This window comes from Danio rerio, chromosome 24, assembly GCF_049306965.1.
Source record: "Danio rerio strain Tuebingen ecotype United States chromosome 24, GRCz12tu, whole genome shotgun sequence".
NCBI classification, from domain to species: Eukaryota; Metazoa; Chordata; class Actinopteri; order Cypriniformes; family Danionidae; genus Danio; species Danio rerio.
Genome location: NC_133199.1, coordinates 3,760,047 through 3,778,973, shown reverse-complemented (window position 1 = coordinate 3,778,973; position 18,927 = coordinate 3,760,047). Strand labels below are relative to the sequence as shown.

Below are 18,927 nucleotides of genomic sequence, written 5' to 3'. Positions count from 1 at the left end.
CGTTCTGTGCATGGGATGCAGATTTTATCATCAGAACAGTATGTGCAGTGTATGAGTAGCTCAAACTTGCACTGGGGTTGTTTTTGCATCATCAGTTCTCAAGACAGAACAAAATCATCATCAAGATTCTGAAGATGGCAAAAACCATTTACTGGAGACTCACTCTGAACAGATCTTTTGAGTTTGTGAATCGTTTACTAGCGACTTACCCTGAACAGAGGCTCATTAAACAGATCATTTATATTAGTGAATCTTTTACTAGTGACTCACTCTGAACAGATCATTTGGGTCAGTGAGTCATGTACTGGAGGCTCATTAAACAGATCATTTATATTAGTAAATCGTTTACTAGAGACTCACTCTGAACCGATCATTTAGATTAGTGAATCGTTTACTAGAGACTCAATCTGAACAGATCATTTGACTTAGTGAAGCATTTACTGGAGGCTCACTCTGAACAGATCATTTAGATCAGTGAATCGTTTACTAGAGACTCACTCTGAACAGATCATTTAGATCAGTGAATCGTTTACTAGAGACTCACTCTGTAAAGGTCATTTGAATTTGTGACTCATTTACTTGAGACTTTACTGGAGGCTTATTGAACAGATCATTTATATTAGTGAATCGTTTACTAAAAACTCAATCTGAACAGATCATTTGAATCAATTAATTATGTACTGGAGTCTCACTTTGAACAAATCATTTAGATCAGTCAATCATTTACTGGAGACTCACTGTGAGCGAATCATTTGAATCAATGAATCATTTATTGGAAACTCACTCTGGACAGATCATTTGAATCAGTAAATCGTTTACAAGAGACTCACTCTAAATGGATCAGTTGAATCAGTGAGTTTAATCATGTAACTTGTTATTGGCCGTTAAGGTTTATAGACATGGATTGAACCAGCATGTATAAATCTTAAACAATTTAATAATTGATTTTATGGACAAGCTGCCTGCGAGATCTCTGGATTGATAGATTTAACCACACACACACACTACGTTTTTGAGAGATGCAGGAATTCATCACAATCAAAACAGTTGTATTTACTCATTATTTCTGTGCATTGTGGGACTAAGTGAGTTTATTTAATAAGGTTAACTATGGTGTCAAAACACTGCCCTGTTTAAAGGGATAGTTCACTCAAAACATCAAATTCTGCCATCATTTATTCACATTTTATTTGTTTTTCATTTGATTTTCTCTATTGAACACAAGAGAAGATATTTTAAAGAAAGCTGAAAACCTGTAACCATTGACTTCCATAGTGTTTGTTTTTCCTACTGGAAGTCAATGGTTACCGGTTTTCAGCTTTCTTCAAAATATCTTAAGTGTTCAACAAAAGAAAGAAACTCATTTCCACCGCTTTTTGGGTAAGTAAATTGCAATTTTTGGGTGAGCTATTTCTTTAAGGGTATAAGGGAGCAATTTCAGACCGAGCGAAAATTGAATTATTACTGCATTTACAAGAGGGAGAACACAGTGGTTGAAGCTGAATATAGCAATAGCAGGTTTTAGTGTAGTGTGTCATGTTGTTACATGTGCTTTTTTGTCGGCGAAAAGGACCGCTGCACATCACAAGATGTTCCTTCTGTCTTGTCACATGATCAACACCTTTCAATCTGATAGGAGATGGATTGCAGTTTTTTTTTTTCCTCTGATTTGACAGAGCCGTCTTTCTTCCTCATTAACATTCAACACAAATTCAGTGCGCCCGAGACTAAATCACAAATTTTCTGCTTTTGATTTCGTCCTCTCTTTTCATGGCCTCTTTCAAGGTATTAGAGTCCCTTTTGAGTGCTCTAAATATTTCATTCTTGCCTTTGATAACTAATTTCAGTCCATTACCTGCAAGAGTTTTCCCCTTTTTGCGAATCAGTGTGACATTATTCCGCATTCAGGTTTGCGAATACAGATTTATGCAAAAGACTTCATTATTGCGGCATATCTTCAAAAGGAATCAAATGATTTGATTGCCATTAATGGTTCGTGTTGAGACAAGTCTTTGAAATTTTAAAAGCTCATAATGTGCTGTTGGCATGTAGCAAACAAGAGACAGAAGCCACTTAATTATCCTGAAATGGCCAAACTGAGGGTTGTTTTCCCTCAATTTATCTTGTTCTCCCTGTTTCCTTCTTTCCGTTTGATATATAATCCACATGCCGTTTTTGTGTTTGAGTGTGTGTTTATTAGTGTTGCTTCACAATTACTTTTGCTCAAGTAACCCCTGGTGTTACATTTTGTACTATTTTTGCACATGAGGGATATTAGAAGTATGATTTTCATGTACTATAAAGAGCTATGGGTGACACGGTGGCTCAGTGGTTAGCACTGTCACCTCAAAGCATGAAGTTTGCTGGTTCGAGTCCCAGCTGGGTCAGTTGGCATTTCTTTGTGGAGTTTGCATGTTCTCCCGGTCCTCCAGGTGCTCTGGTTTCCCCCACAGTCCAAACACATGCGCTATGGGTGAATTGAATAAACTAAATTGGCAGCAGTGTATGAGTGTGAATGAGAGCGTGTGGGTGTATCCCAGTGATGGGTTGCAGCTGGAAGGGCATCCGCTGTGTAAAACATATGCTGGATAAGTTGGCGGTTTGATCCGCTTTGATGACCGCCGATTAGTAAAGGGATGAAGTGGAAATGAATGAATAAAGAGCTATTTAAAAATGCCATAGACATGTATTGTACAAATTATCGCAGCCATAGAGGCATGATCGAAGGAAATACCTTGCAACTATCAACAACACACTTGCAACCATCAATCAATAATTTAATCAAATCTTAACCAGTGGTAATGCACTTAATTAAATGCTAGCAACAAAAGTGACTACCCGGAGCATCATAGCAACAGCACAGAACAATATTGTGATATTCACGATTTGTGAAGTTCTAGAGCTCCGTATAACTCAAAACAGCGGCCACTAGTCTCTCCTCCATCTTTAAAAGTCTCTGTCGTCCTGACAACACAAACACCACTGTCACCTGAACGGAAACCCCGCCTCTACTTTCATTTGATTGGAGAATGTAAAAGACGTGACTTATGTAGCGCACATTTTGTGCTCAAAAGTTTACTTTTTTTTCACTGGCAACACCCTAGCAAGCACTCATAACACCTGCTCAAACACAAGGTAACACACTTGAAACTATATATTTATAGTATATATATATATATATATATATATATATATATATATATATATATATATATATATATATATATATATATATATATACAGTTGAAGTCAGAATTATTAGCCCCCCTTTGAATTTTTTTTATTTTTTATTTTTTTTTTATATATTTTCCAAATGATGTTTAACAGAGCAAGCAAATTTTTACAGTATGTCTGATAATATTTTTTTTTTTCTAGAGAAAGTCTTATTTGTTTTATTTCAGCTAGAATAAAAGCAGTTTTTAATTTTTTAAACACCATTTTTAGGTCAATATTATTAGCCCCTTTAAGCTATATATTTTTCAATAGCTTACAGAACAATCCATCATTATACAATCACTTGCTTAATTACCCTAACCTGCCTAGTTAACCTAATTAACCTAGTTAAGCCTTCAAATATCACTTTAAGCTGTTTAGAAATATCTAGTCAAATATTGTTTGCTGTCATCATGGCAAAGATAAATTAAATCAGTTATTAGAAATAAGCTATTCAATCTATTATGTTTATAAATGTGTTGAAAAAATCTTCTCTCCGTTAAACAGAAATTAAGGAAAAAAATAAACAGGAGGGCTAATACTTTAGGGGGGGCCAATAATTCTGACTTCAGCTGTATTTTAAACTAAATACTGTAACAATTATAGAGCAACAAAACACCCTTGCAAACGAATATTTTTGGTCCACACCAGTGTTCGTTAGACATCCAAGTATGGTACGTTTAGCTAGTGTATTCTGAACTCGGGTGCGCACCTACGAACTGTCTCTGAGTCCACATGAAAGAGGTGGTCTGGGGCAGTGGTCCTCAACCACTAAGCCCCACAACAAATCATTAATTTGTTCCATTTTATTAATTATATGAGTCTGAACCTTTTATTTTTGAAAAATATTTTATTTTGAAAAATGACCGTATTCTCTCAGTTACATCTCGGTCACTTGAGCGCCCAAATTAAACCCACAAGCAGCAAAATGAGTAAGAAAAAGGCATCTTTGGAAAGTTTCTTTGCTATAGGGAAAAGGCCCAGTGAAGGACCAACCAACTGCCAAGAAATAGATCCGCAACCCATTTGTCAACAAATCAGAATAATCCAGCATGTCTGAGCAAGAAGATCAACTGCTGGAGATCGCAAATGACCTTTTAGGAGCCGTTCGCACACCACGTCTTTTTTAGAGTTTGCGCAGGTTTATTATTTCTAATAGCGTGGCACGCTCACGCCTTCCAGACACACACAGTTGAATGAATGCCGCTAATGCAGTTTTATACTTTGCATGGAATATACACACTCCTGTAGCTGTTTTGTCAGCGTGTCATCCTCTGAGAAAATGGTAAAATTGTTGAGAGTTGACCGGTGATAAAAAGGTTGGGGACCACTGGTCTGGGATGTGGTTCATGCGAACTCTGGTTCAGTTCACTTCTGATATGAATAAAATCGTACCAAATAACCGAAGTAAACTGCCAAGTGTACAGCAAAGTTTAGTTTTCGCCCTTGCAAATGAATACTAAGATGCAGAAAACTGCATACCAACATTTAGAACAGCCTATCAAGTGCACACTATTTTGAACAATATAACTATGGTACATTAAAGTAACAAAACATCCTTGCAAATGAATAGCAAGATGCTGAAAACTACATAGCAACACTCAGAACACCCTATCAAGTGCACACCGACGTCATATAGAACACTGTAGTTACTTTCTAGTACAGGAGTTCTCAAACTCTGTCCTGGAGGTCCGATGTCCTGCAGATTTTAGCTCCTATTTGCCTCAACGCACCTGCACTGATGTTTCTAGAAAGCCTAGTAAGAGCTTGATTAGCTAGCCCAAGTGTGTCTGATTGGGGTTGAAGCTAAAATCTGCAGGACACTGGACCTAAAGGAACAAGATTGAAAACCTCTTTTCTAGTAGCCATCTAACTTCTAGTAAAAAGAATACACCCTTGCAAATGATCAGTACTTTCTGTAAACCCTGGCAACTGTTTAATGCACCGTAGCAGCACGGTTTGCAAAAAAACGCAGCTGTGTTTCCAGTTGTCCCTAATTCGCTCTCAGCAGAGGTAAATGTGTGATCATCTCCAGCACAGTGAGTTTTGAGCGCCGTCCCTGATCTCGGGCATCAGTCCAGTGACAGCTCACGCCTCTGTCTTTGAAGTGTGGGAATGTTTGGCATCCCTCTTAATCCTTTTAATGTCACCAATAAAAGATGTTTTATTAAGGTGACATTGGGATTAGTGTTTAATTACCACCGAGAGGCGTTTAAACATGTCTGCCGGCTTGGCAAGCACAGGCTAAAGAGCGCTTTACAGTGAGTTACTGCTAGTTTAAGCCATCAAATTGTGGATTAATGAAGTCGCAGTTTATTTTGGTTATACAGTATAACACTTACAGAGAGCTTTGCTGAGGTATATGGTTAAAGGGGTGGTTCACACATGTTTTTTCACTCATTTTTCACTCTGTAAAATTTCTGGGTTCCACACAGTTCCTTCATGTTGTCCCAGCACAAACCGATTAAGGGTCCCATGAAATTAAATGTAAGTTTTTTAGATGATAGTATCAGTACTATTCATTTTTGGGGGTATCTGCTAGCTATTGTGCCCCAAAACAGTGACCAAATTCCCATTTAAAAGATATAAAACTGATAGAAACATGTAAAGCTTGTTGTTTCCACACAAATGGATCAACAGTTTTATTCAAATCTACTTCCACTACTGTTTCTCATCACATTAGAGGTGTGAACCTACACTGGTCTCACGGTTCGGTTACTATTATCATGCCATCGATTTGGTTCAATTCGATATCTTAGTGCATCACGGTGCATTGACGTGATGATTTCCATACACAGTTTTATATTTAGGGGGGGTAGGGGGAAGGTGGAGAGGGGGCTGTCTGTATAAGCACACACACATAGACACAAAGCACTAAGCAAGCGACAGTGACACACAGCATTACGCTCTCGAGCGAGTTACCGACAGCTTCAGTGCTTTATTCAGAAATGTATTCCCGTGCCGCAAGAAATCTGGTCGGGTCCCGCGACTCCTCTATCCAGAAGTATTGCTGTGACAGCTGAGATGAGAACAAAAGTCACACCAGCAGGTCAAATGGGCCACAGTGAGTGAGTGAGTGAGAGGGAGAGAGAGAGAGAGAGAGAGAGAGAGAGAGAGAGAGAAATAAAGTTTGCTTTCATTCTCTCAATCGCAGAGAAATAGGAGCTTCTGCTGTGTGTCAGTGAGTTTGCTTTCAAACTGTATAACTTTGGTCAAATGTTTTGGGTCTCCTTTTACAAGCTTCTCACAATAGTTTGCAGGAATTTTGGCTTATTTCTCCTGCCAGAATTGGTGTAACTGAGTCAGATTTGTAGGCTGCCTTGCTTGCACAAGCTTTTTCAACTCTGCCCACAATTTTTTCTATAGGATTGAGGTCAGGGCTTTGTGATGGCCACTCCAAAACATTCACTCTGTTGTCCTTAAAGCACATCTTAACTAATTTGGCAGTATGCTTAAGGTCATGGTCTGTTTAGAAGAACCATTTGTGGCCAAGTTTTAATTTCCTGGCTGATGTCTTGAGATGTTGCTTCAGTATTTTTACATAATTATGAAGTGGACCAGTCCCTCCTGCAGCAAAACAGCCCCACAACATGATGCTGCCACCCCCATACTTCACAGTCGGGATGGTGTTCCTAGGCTTGTAAGCGTTCCCCTTTGTCTTCCAAATGTAACACTGGTCATTATGGCCAAACAGTTCAATCTTAGTTTTTTTTTTTTTTTTTGATGATTCTGGCTTGTTGATTTTCCCATGTTGTCACACAAGGAAGCAGTGTGTTTGAGACTTTCCTTCAATACTATTCTACATTTGTGCCTCCTATTAACTCAAATGTTGTGAATTAGCCAATCAGAAACTTCCAAAACCTTGACAGCATCATCTGAGCTTTTTCAGTGGCAGAATAATCTTATTGTATGTAAACTTGACCTGCAGCAGAAGTTATAACAAGTTCTCAACTTAATTGTTTGATGTTCAATCCACTCAAATTTGTAAAAAGTTAACAACTCTTTCATGTCATCAAGTGGATTGTGTGGAATCCTTTATTTTTTTACAGTGTAAATGGGTTTTTGCATTGAAGCACACTTTGCCCTGCATTCATTCGATTTAGTGTCTGTTCTGATACAAATATAGTAACTGTGTGCAATGTAGGAACAAATAGCATCAGTGTTTCTATGCTAAATGCCATTCAGGCAAATGCACATTTTGTTATGACTGTCCTCCAATCAGCTCTACACACTGAACATCCTCGATGAAGAGATTCGTCTGTTTTTGCCCTCAAAACTCTTGTATTTCACCAATCGACCGCTTAGAAGTCATAATTATCATCTGGCACTGTCTGCGTGTGTGTGTGTGTACTGTAGAATATGTGTTTGCCTCCATAATTGCCACAAACAGCATCAGTTGTGGCTGTAGTTTTAAATAAATCCTCTTGCGCTGGTCCAGGAACAGCTGTACAAGGCAGGACGGCCCGTCTGGCGAATGCGAACGTAGCGTCCAGGTTATTTTTCAGGCTGGCGGCCTCAACCCTGAGCTCAGAGCGATGGACAGATGGTCCATTTGAGACGCCACCAAACTAATCATGCTGTTCCATTAGCAAAAGTGTCTCAGATAAACGGCTGACCATGAGCTCGCCCCGTGGTCTCTTCTCTTTCCAATTACTCTATTGATGGCCCATGTTTTGACACAAATTAATTGGGTCACCATGTTGGTGTGAGGAGAGAGAGGGAAAAAAAGTGCCACGGGCAAAGTCAATGTGTGATTGGAGTAGCAAAGCTATGCTCTGGATTTAATTGATTTTAAATTATGTATGCGTGATGTATATGATTTATGGCCTGTTAAAAATCTCTATTATGCAATACAGTGGGGGGAAAAACACTAGAAAGTGTTTTCATTTAGAAACAGATGCTATTACATTGTAGAGTTACACATTCAGCTTTGGATTTAAAGGGCACCTATGATGAAAATCATCTTTTGTAAGCTGTTTGGACAGAACTGTATGTAGGTTTAGTATGTCCACAACAGTGATGGAAAGAGTACTGAAAAATCCTACTTAATTAAAAGTACCATAACTTGTAGAAATGTAGAACAAGTAAAGAAAAGGTAACTGTTGCAAATATTACTCAAAGTATGAGTAAAAAGTAACCCTTTTAAAAGTACTCATGAATAGTGAGCATTATCAACGCAATCTCACTGCAGTTCGTAACTTTTTGATTTAGTGGCTTATTCGTATGAATTCGTATTATCCTAATTCGTACAATTTTCTACGATTTGCTCATCACCCAATGACGGTTGGGGTTAGGGGTGGGGTTGGGTGCCACGCCTCCTTTTTAAAATCGTACTGAACTCATAACTGAACTCGTATGAATTAGTCACTAAACTGACAAAATGTAAAATACTTGGGTTTCCTCGTGAGATCAGGCTGGTATTACGCTTTGAAAATCTAATCACCAAAAATAAATCAAATGACGTTGATATTTGGTTGATTTTAGGTTGTGTTGGAAAGCAACCAAAATCCAACGTTGATCCAACATCTTACCAACGTCAATCCATTAAATGATTAATATTTTTAAAGAAAAACCTTTCGTGAACTTTTTTTTTTTAACGCGCATGGAATTGATTAGATAGTCCAACCGTGTTAAAGATGACCTATTATGCCTCTTTGTATAATATGTAAAATAAGTTTCCTTAGAGTGTGTATGTGAAATTTCAGCTCAGAGTAGACCACAGTTTTTTTGTGTTTTTTTTTTTGAGCTACAAATGTGTTCACATAGAGGTAGATTTATTTCTGTGATAAACTGAAGACGTCAAAAGAAGTGTCTCAAAAGTGCATCATAAAACCACATTTATAATACCTCTTCGTCGCTGACATTATCTTTAGCGGTATGGTACAGAAACTCTAATAGCGGAAGGCTGCTTGTCACTTAGGGCTATCTGTGGTTGTTGCCACACAATAGACCCCCTTTAATAATGATTGTTGGCTTAATATAGGTTTAATTGTTATACGATTAGATGCCGACAAGAGATTATTTCGCAAGGACTTGTATTGAATGGAATAAAATAAGATTGTAAGCAAAATTTTTTTGTTTAAGATGCACTGAAAAAAATTTCTATGTTTAGCCAATGTCTAAGGACAAAGTTATTTTGATCACCAATAACAACATTAAAAGACGTTAATATTTGGTCAATTTTAGATTGTGTGGGAAAGTGACCAAAATCTAACATTGATCCAACATCTGAAACCAACATCATATTGATGTGAAATACTGACATGTATTCGTCAGGTATGGCAACCAAAATCCAACGTCTGATAAACGTCATAGTGATAATGTCCACACAACATCAAGCTGTAACATCATTAGACGTTGATATTTGGTTGATTGTAGGTTGGATGTTGTACATTGACGTCGGCCTGATGTACAGTTTTGACTTCAAAGCGATTTTTATTTCCAAACAAAACACAACATCCACACAACGTTGAGGTACAACGTCAATCTGACGTCATGTTGACGTCTTGTGCCTGCTGGGTGTTTAAGGCCATTTCGGTCACCATACAGTAAACATCCGTCATCTTCTTATCAGTGACCTGCATCTAAACAGTCTCTGGGTCCGCCATGTCCGCCATGGCTTTAGGTAGTTCAATATGATGCGATTTACCTTCTCTGTGCGATTTGATTGGGCAGCATCACAGAATAGATTTTTCTAATCCCCATAGACAAGAAATAAATAAATAAAGAAAGTAAACATTTCTAAAACTACTCAGTAAATTACTATTCCTAAGAAAAACTACTCAATTACAGTATTTGAGTATTTGTAATTTGTTACTTTACACCACTGGTCCACAGTTATATTGGGGTGATTTAAACCCAACAAGTCTCTTTTTTTAGATTTTTTTTAGATTAAAATCGGATCCAAATCCCAGTGATTTTATAGCCCTCCACAACATGACGTAGGAATGCAGTTTTCCCCGCCCATCAATTTGATAGACGAGTGCCATGTCTCCATAATACATCACATGTCCACAGAACATTTGTTTTGCAAATGAACTGGGATTAAACTATCTGTTCCAACTCTTAGTGATTTTTTTGATCATTTTTATAAGTTTAAACATTTTTAAAACAGAGCATGTTTGTAATAAAGAAAGTAAAATTGCCATATAATTCTTAACCGCTATAATCACCACGGCTGCATGGTGATAGTAAACTCTAATGTGTGTGTGTGTCTCATAATTTCAGAAAGACTTGAATAAACTCCACCACAAATACATCAAATAAACTTACTTGGTATTTTTGACTATGAGCTGTATTTCAGGCTCATCAATGTCTCTATCTATCACTGACTGCTGTTTACCTGACGTAACACTTGATAAGCAGACACGCACGCTGGTGTAGTGGGTGGGGAGACGCAGCTCATTTTGATTTAAAGCCACAGGCTACAAAAACAGCTACACTGTACTCAAGACAGCAAAATGGGCATATCTAGAGGCTATAATAAATAACCTGATGGGTATTTCGAGCTGAAACTTTGCAGACACAATCTAGAGACACCAAAGGCTTATCTTACATCTTGTAAAAGGGGTAAAATAGATGCCCTTTAATGTTTTGTTTATATCTGAATTTTTTTTATAAGTTTCTCACTATTTGCTTGTTTAATAAAAATGTGTTCCTTTCCTCTGTTAAACACTGAGGCAGACATTTTGAAAGATGTAAATGGAAGATATGGCACAACCGTTTAGCACGTGAACCTCAATATTCCATGTGAACTTTTAGTTTTAATAAGGCATCAGACTGACCTGGAGCCTGTTGTGTGTTGCAGGAGTTTGCGGACGGGATCTTCCAGCTGGTGCGAGAGAAGTACAGCGAGCTGGCGGGCTGCTCTTCACTGCTGCACGCGCGACACAAAGGCCTGGCGGGCATCGTCATGACCAGAGGTACGGAAAAAAAAACACATCTCCACCGGCCGCTGAATTATTGAAGAAGTTCAATAAGCTTCTGAAAGTGTGTGTGTGTCCTCTGAGTGTAGAGCTTTGGATGAAATATTTAGTGTTTTATCACCTGTGAAAAAGAAAGGGACAAAGATGCACATATATATTAGAATGGATTCAAAGAGCAGTCAAAAGATGGACTAAAATGATTTACTGGCAAGGGAGTAGTTTTTTCTTATTTAAGAAAAGTTCTTTCCACAGGTGGGGAAAGAAATAAGGTAACAAATCTGGGAGGCGTTATCACAAACCATCGTTTGCTAACTAAGGTGACAAGTTCCATTGTTACAAAACATAGTTCGTTGATATTGTGTTTCCCAAATCCACCATTCCAATGAGCATTCGCAAACTGCATTTCAAACTTTCACGCTTGCAACTACACCACTGTGAAGCAGAGCTCCTGGCTTTTATATAGTTTACTATAAGCAGTGATACAATCCGTCAGCGCAGTCGTCCCTCCTTAGTAAAAGCGTCATTTTGTATCTGCCTGTTTGTTTAATTGCGAGAGTTTCATTGCCATTTTTGCGCACATAACTTCTGACCAATCAAAAAGCAGTTTAGGAAATACGTTCAATAACATCTGGCCAATAAGTGATGTGGATTTTGTCAGATGACCTAAGCAATCAGTGTGGTGTGAAAAAAAATGCTACAATGTGTCATTGCCCTTAGTCCGAACCAAATGTAGTGAACTACAGATGTGAAAGCCACCCATACATGAAACTTGTTTATATAGACGTAAACTCGATCCTTGCATAAACACACACATTAACACACGCACATACATATAAACTCATTGCATATAAAAACATATATGCTTGCATATACCTATAAACTTATATGCATCTATAAACTCACGTGTATCAATATAAACTTGCACATCAATATAAACACATCTCGTACGATTCGTAAATTTTTGATTTAGTTGCTAATTCGTATTAGTTCGTACAATCTTATTCATACCATTTAGTACGATTTGCATATCCCCCATTGATGGTTGGGTTTAGGGGCGGGGTTTGGTGCCACGCCTTCATATTGAAACTGTACATTTTCGTACAACTGAACTCATATGAATTAGCCACTAAACTGACACAACGTAAAATTATGTACAGTTACGTTTCCTCAAGACATCAGGCTAGTATAAATGTTTAAATAACACTTGCGCAAACATACAAAATAAAAATGTGTGTTTATAAATATGTGTGTGTGTGTATAATAGTCAGCATTTGAAGTGGATCAAAAAAAGTTTACCCTGTATATAAAAATAAACAAAACGTTTGTTAATTTAATCTAAATGTATAGGGGGTTTCCTTTATATCACTAACCCCAAACACAAGCACGCTCTCCGTATCCCATATAGCTATTTAACTGTTCATTGTTGCTAAAATATACAGTATTTAACTGTCAAATTGTGCAGTAGTGGAGCCGAGACAGGCCGATGTGGCGCTTCAGTGTGTTTGTGTATAAACTCCGCCGCCGCTGCAGGCTTTCAGGAGTCATTGCAGGATCAGTATCAAGTTTTTCTTTTGAAGACCACAGCTCATCAATTTAGACTTCAGTGAGATCTGACCTAATCCCTGTCCTCGCTGCTCCGTCTCTCTCTCTTTCTCTCCGTCTGCCTCACAGTAATTGCGGAGCATGTTTATTAAGACTGTTATCTTCAAAGATCCAGACATCGGTGCCCAAGAATCTGTGGCAGGCGAGCAGACACGCAGAACTTGACAGAAACACTGGGGGTTCTGTTCGCTGCTCTTTGAGCCCCTATTGAATCTTTTAGACTGGCACGGGCACCGCTGGAATATTAATGCGGGTCGGACTTTGAACGGCAGGACTTTCGCAGAGGGAGTCGTAACCTGAGCGAAAGTGCTCTACGCAGGACTCTTATTGGATTATTTCATCGGCTAACGTTAAAGAAACAGACACCGCTTGAATCAGACGACGTGAATAATCGCATTTCAACCAGGGTGCTGGAAAAAAACTGGGGTTTGAACATTTGAAGGGCTGGTAAACGTGTTTGTTTCCACATTTGGAGAGCTGATGATTGTGTTTACAGCAATCGGACCGATTTTTCTTTGATGGGAAAGAAAGTCATCCTGAAAAGTTTACTTCTGAATTTGAAGTTATTTGAGTTTTGTGACAACATTGCAACCCAGGCTGATTCTGATTATGTACCTCTATATACATTTCTGAAGAGCGTCAAATATGTACCAGGAGGTACGTTTTTTGCAGTTTTTGTTTTCGCGAATTGACCAGAGGCTGCTGTTTACGCTTTTTAAGATGTCAAATTTCTGCAAGTGCCATTCACGCTTGTTGTTCTCTCGTAAATCCACCAGAGGGCGCTGTCAACTAACTGACTGACCGATCGACTGACCCATTCTCCTCCTTCCCTGAACCCAGTCGATAGTGTTTTCAAAAGCACCAATTGACCTGCCCACCCACTTCCCTTACCCAACCGACAGTTTTAAAAAGTAATCCAGAAAAAGAGCCCTCATAGTAGCCAGATTTTCTCCACATTTTCAGTTTTTACCACATTCTCACCCGGTTATTTACTTATTTTTTGGCTTTTGTTTTTGTTTTACCTGGTTTCTGGATTTGTTTTTAGCTGCAGTCGAACCCCATCATCACGGTAAACTCCGCGCTGCATCCTAAATCCTCTGACGTACATTGTTTTTACAAATTAATTGGATTAAACATAATTAAGTTGTCCCCAAAATAATCTCAAGAATTATGTTGTATCAGCTCGTTTTAAATAAGTAGTTTCAGGTCCAGCAAAGAACGGTTCCAGAAAGTGGCTAAGACAAAAACAGAAGCCAATAAATAAGTAAATAACAGGGTGAGAATCTGGTAAAATGTGAAAACATGGTAAAAATCTGGGGGCTTTTCTTTTTCTGGAGTGCTTTTGAAAGCACTGTCGATTGGGTTTAGGGAAGTAGGTGGGCTCTGGTCTATCTGTGCTTTTGTAAACACTATTGGCTGGGCTTAGGAAAAGAGAATGGGTCAGTCGATTGGTCAGTCAGTCGATTGGTCAGTCAGTCGACAGCGGCCTCTGGTGGATTTACGTTAGAACAGCAGGCATGAACGGCACTCACGAGAGAAACTTGAGATCTTTAAGCGTACACAGCGGCCTCAAGTAAATTCAAAACAAAACTGCAAAAAGAAGTAGCTCCTGGGATGTATTTGGTGCTCTCCAGAAATGTATATAGTGGTAGATATTCAGAATAACTCTGGGTTGGGTTAATTCGTGAAAATAGGCAAATTAGGGTAAGTAGGCAAGTTAGGTTCATTTGGCAAGTCATTGTATAACAGTGGTTTGTTCTGTACACAGTAAAGGTACCAACATGTAACACCCCAGACGGTTTACCTTTATTTCTCAGCGTGCATTACAAGTCCTCTTTTTAATATTTGCTGCATATTTGATATCATTTTAAAACAAACAAGCCGACTTTACACAAAGACTTTCAATCGGAGGGAACGATCATGGAAAGAAATTGTTAAACGCTGATGGTGTGCTCCATTTTGACCTCATTTAATATTCAAACGTTTTAGCATGCAAGAGCAACTTGTAAAGGATCAATCGGCGAGCCTCTTTATTCCTAATGGCATGTAAATTGACTTGGTTAGACGACGACCTCGGCCATTTGCTTTACACCCTGACGAAAATGTGTTTAATGCAAATTCATCAATTTTCAGAAATAATCCCATTTTTTTCCTCCCCCCAACAAAAGACACCGTGTCCTTTCCAGCCAATCCAGTAGGCTCTTTCCTAGACCTCCCCAAAGCAGAGACGCATAAAAGCCCATCTAATGATTTCCTTATGATTTGATGGCCTCATAAAGGAGCTGATGAACTGCATTCTTTCCTTGTTTTTGCGAAACAAAACTCATTTAGGAAATGTGGGGGTAATGATGCTTATTAAGCTCATATCAGCATATGGGCTTCCCCTGACAGACCTGCACTAGACTGACCCGACTGCTGATTAATAGTGTCTCGCTTATGATCACATACAAAAGACCGCACTGTATGTCATTACACTTCTCTTTGAGGACTATTTATATCTGTTGTGTTATTTTTAACGTATCTTTTTGCTGATTTTGTATTGTGGAATTTTCAGTTTTATGTTGGCTGTTTGTTGAGGTTATTTCTATATTAATTTATAACATGAATTACATATGAATTGATGTGTTACAGTATATAAATGGCATATTTGCTGTATAAGAAGAGTTCATCTGCAAAACACTCAGACTCTGAGACAAATTTTATTGATTTGCATAAAAAGTGTTTTTTATTAGAGTATTTTCGAGTTCCTTTGTTAAAGAAAATATAATTTATGAAATTTAAGTAAAAGTAAAATTAAACATTTAATAATAATCAAAATAAAAAATCTATCTATCTATCTATCTATCTATCTATCTATCTATCTATCTATATATCTATCTATCTATCTATCTATCTATCTATCTATCTATCTATCTATCTATTTTTTTTAGGTTTTATTTTTGAATTTATTTCATTATAATGTTATTTTATTACCATTAAATGTGGCCCTTTTTTATTTATTTATATATTCATCTATTTATCTATTTAATTATTTATTTAGGTTTTTAATTTAATTTATTTTAATTTAATTTAATGTTATTTTATAAATAACACTTTATTATTGTGCACACATATTCACTATTAGTTGTAACCTTTATGTATTTATTTTTGTTAGTTTGTTTATTCACTCATCTATTTATCTATTTTTTATTTATTTAGATTTTATTATTTTATTTATTTCATAAATAACACTTAGTTATTGTGCACACATATTCACTATTAGCTGTGACCTTTATTTATTTATTTATTTATTCATTTATTTATTTAGTCACTTATTTGTCTCTTTATTTTATTTATTTATTTGGACTTTATTTTATAATTTATTTATTTTAATTTTATTGAATTTATTTTATTAATAACTATTATTGTGCACACATATTTACTATAACTGTGACCTTTTGTATTTATTTATTTAGTCATCTATTTATTTATTTTATTTTAATTAAATTTAATTTATTAATAACACATTTGTGCACACATATTCACTATAAGCTGTGATTTTTTTATTTATTTATTTTTATTTATTTAAAAAAAAAAAATTATTTATGTATCCTGTAATCCTTATGCTTTACTTTTTTTTTTTTTTTTTTTTTTTGCTCCATTGATTGTATTTAATAAGCATTAAAATCAGTGTGGGTCGGTTTGCAATCAGAGCATAGTAGGGCCCCAAATTTTTTTCTGCTCTACAGGACCCTGCCTATAGAATGTCATGGGATCACACTTGTCACCTAATATGGAAACTGTTCATTAAAAATATTATTTACAGTACAGCTCAAACTCAAAAAAATGAGTTATGTCCTTCTTTTTGCACACTACTATACCAACTCCACTTTTCCATCAATCAAATACTGCTTGAATGTCCCAAACTTTCCTCTAAAGACAAATGCCAGCCGGTTCTACCCAATTTCCACCTGCCAAACCTGCATCCATCCCAGCATGCACTGCTCCAGAGCCCAGCAGGGTCCCAGAATGCCCGGTTTGTGTGTTCAGGCATCTTTATTCAACAATTGCCAACAGCAAAAACACTTTCTTCCCCAAAAAACAAAAAAGGCAAGTTAAAAGGCCGCAACCAGCCCCGCTCTCTCCATGCTGTTCCATTTAATGATAGTTTAGATCAATCTGGCGATGGCAGAGAGACAGAGACGCGAGCGTGTAGTCATTTCTCTCTGAAGCGGCATGAAATTGTTGTAAAGGCTCTTCTCTCGGTATGTGGGGGTGTGCGGCCTGTGGGCAACGCGGCTTTTAGAAGAGCAATAATCATCAACATCTCAGAGAAAGCACATTGTGCCAGTGAGGTGGGCACAAAGGCAAACACCCTGGATGTGAGCATGACTGCAGCTCTCTGTAGCCTTCAGTGACCCCCACTGGGTGAAGAACAGCCAAGAGAAGATCCAGATGAGCACGCTAAAACACACACATTTCTAAACATAATAGTTTTAATAACTCATTTCTAATAACTGATTTATTTTATCTTTGTCATGACGACAATAAATAATATTAGACTACATATTTTTGAAGACACTTCTATACAGCTTAAAGTGACATTCAAAGGCTTAACTAGGTTAATTAGGTTAACTAGGCAGGTTAGGGTAATTAAGCAAGTCATTAATGATGGTTTGTTTTGTAGACAATAAAAAATAGCTTAAAGGGGTTAATAACTTTGACTTTAAAATTGTTTTTAAAAATATTAAAAGCTGCTTTTATTCTAGTCGAAATAAAACAAATAAAACTTTCTCCAGAAGAAAAAATATTATCAGACACACTGTGAAAATTTCCTTGCTCTGTTAAACATCATTTGGGAAATATTTAAAAAAGAAAAATCAAAAGGAGGGCTACTAAGTCTGACTTTAACTGTATATATATCTCGACAAAGTGGCACAGTGTGTAGTGCTGCCGCCTCCATAGAAGAAGGTCGCTGGTTCAAGCCCTGGCTGGGTCACTTGGTCTCGTTGGTTTCCTCCAGGTGGTCAGGGTGGCCTTACAGTCCAAACACATGCACTAAATGTGAATTGGGTAAGCTAAATGGACCACAGAGCAATTGCATTGGCTAATAACCCACCTCATAAAAAGTAGGTGTTACAAAACACCAATATGGTGTGGCATCACCTTCGATATAAAATGGCCCTGGGAAGAAGGACCTGAGCCGAAATGCAAAGCTCTCGATCGCCCTCGTCTGGGGTTCTCTCCTAAGACTGCTGCCCCCGCGACCCGGCCCCGGAAAATCGGCAGAAAATGAATGAATGAATGAATATAAACAGTTGAAGTCAGAATTATTAGCCCCCTTTGAATTTTTTTCTTCTTTTTTAAATATTTCCCAAATGATGTTTAACAGAGCAAGGAAATTTTCACAGTATGTCTGATAATATTTTTTCTTCTGGATAAAGTCTTATTTGTTTTATTTCAGCTAGAATAAAAGCAGTTTTTAATTTTTTAAACACCATTTTAGGGACAAAATTATTAGCCCCCTTAAGCTTTTTTTTCTCGATAGTCTACAGAACAAACCATTGTTATACAATAACTTGCCTAATTACCCTAACCTGCCTAGTTAACCTAATTAACCTAGTTAAGCTTTTAAATGTCACTTTAAGATGTATAGAAGTGTCTTGAAAAATATCTAGTCAAATATTATTTACTGTCATCATGGCAAAGATAAAATAAATCAGTTATTAGAGATGAGTTAATAAAACTATTTTGATTAGAAATGTGTTGAAAAAAATATGCTCTCCGTTAAACACAAATTGAGGAAAAAATAAACAATCAATTAATAATTCAAGGGGGCTAATAATTCTGACTTCAACTGTATATATACCTCAAATCATTCTCAAAAATGGTAATCATTATCATAAAAAGGACAGAAGCTGTGTGATTTCTCCCATAAACCTTTACTTTAAACAGAAAATAGGGAAAAAAATAGTAAATAAATAAAATTGAACAGGACGGCAAATAATTCTCACCTCATTAACTAAAAAAGATAAAGCAATGGGTTTACTAATTTTTTTAAGTCAATCATTTTACTGTGTACACAAATAAAAAAGGCTAATACGATTAGTAAGAAGATAATGCAAAGAAAAAATATGAAATAAATATATTCATTCATTCATTTTCTTTTCGACTTTATTATTCCTTCCAGCTGCAACCCCTCTCTGGG

The 18,927-nt window shown here is 37.0% G+C and overlaps 1 protein-coding gene across 10 annotated transcripts in view; it reads left to right on the top strand.

Annotated features, from left to right (window-relative positions):
• Positions 1 to 18,927, top strand: part of adarb2 (adenosine deaminase RNA specific B2 (inactive)) — a 597,874-nt gene that overhangs the window by 543,169 nt on the left and 35,778 nt on the right. For all 10 annotated transcript variants that reach the window (XR_012399654.1, XM_073941371.1, XM_073941369.1 and 7 more), the window contains one exon: positions 11,021 to 11,135. Coding sequence is in view for 9 of the 10 variants with exons in the window: in XM_073941371.1 (XP_073797472.1) it covers positions 11,021 to 11,135 (115 nt within the window). In the remaining variant the exon portion in view is untranslated. The remainder of the gene's footprint in view (positions 1 to 11,020; positions 11,136 to 18,927) is intronic.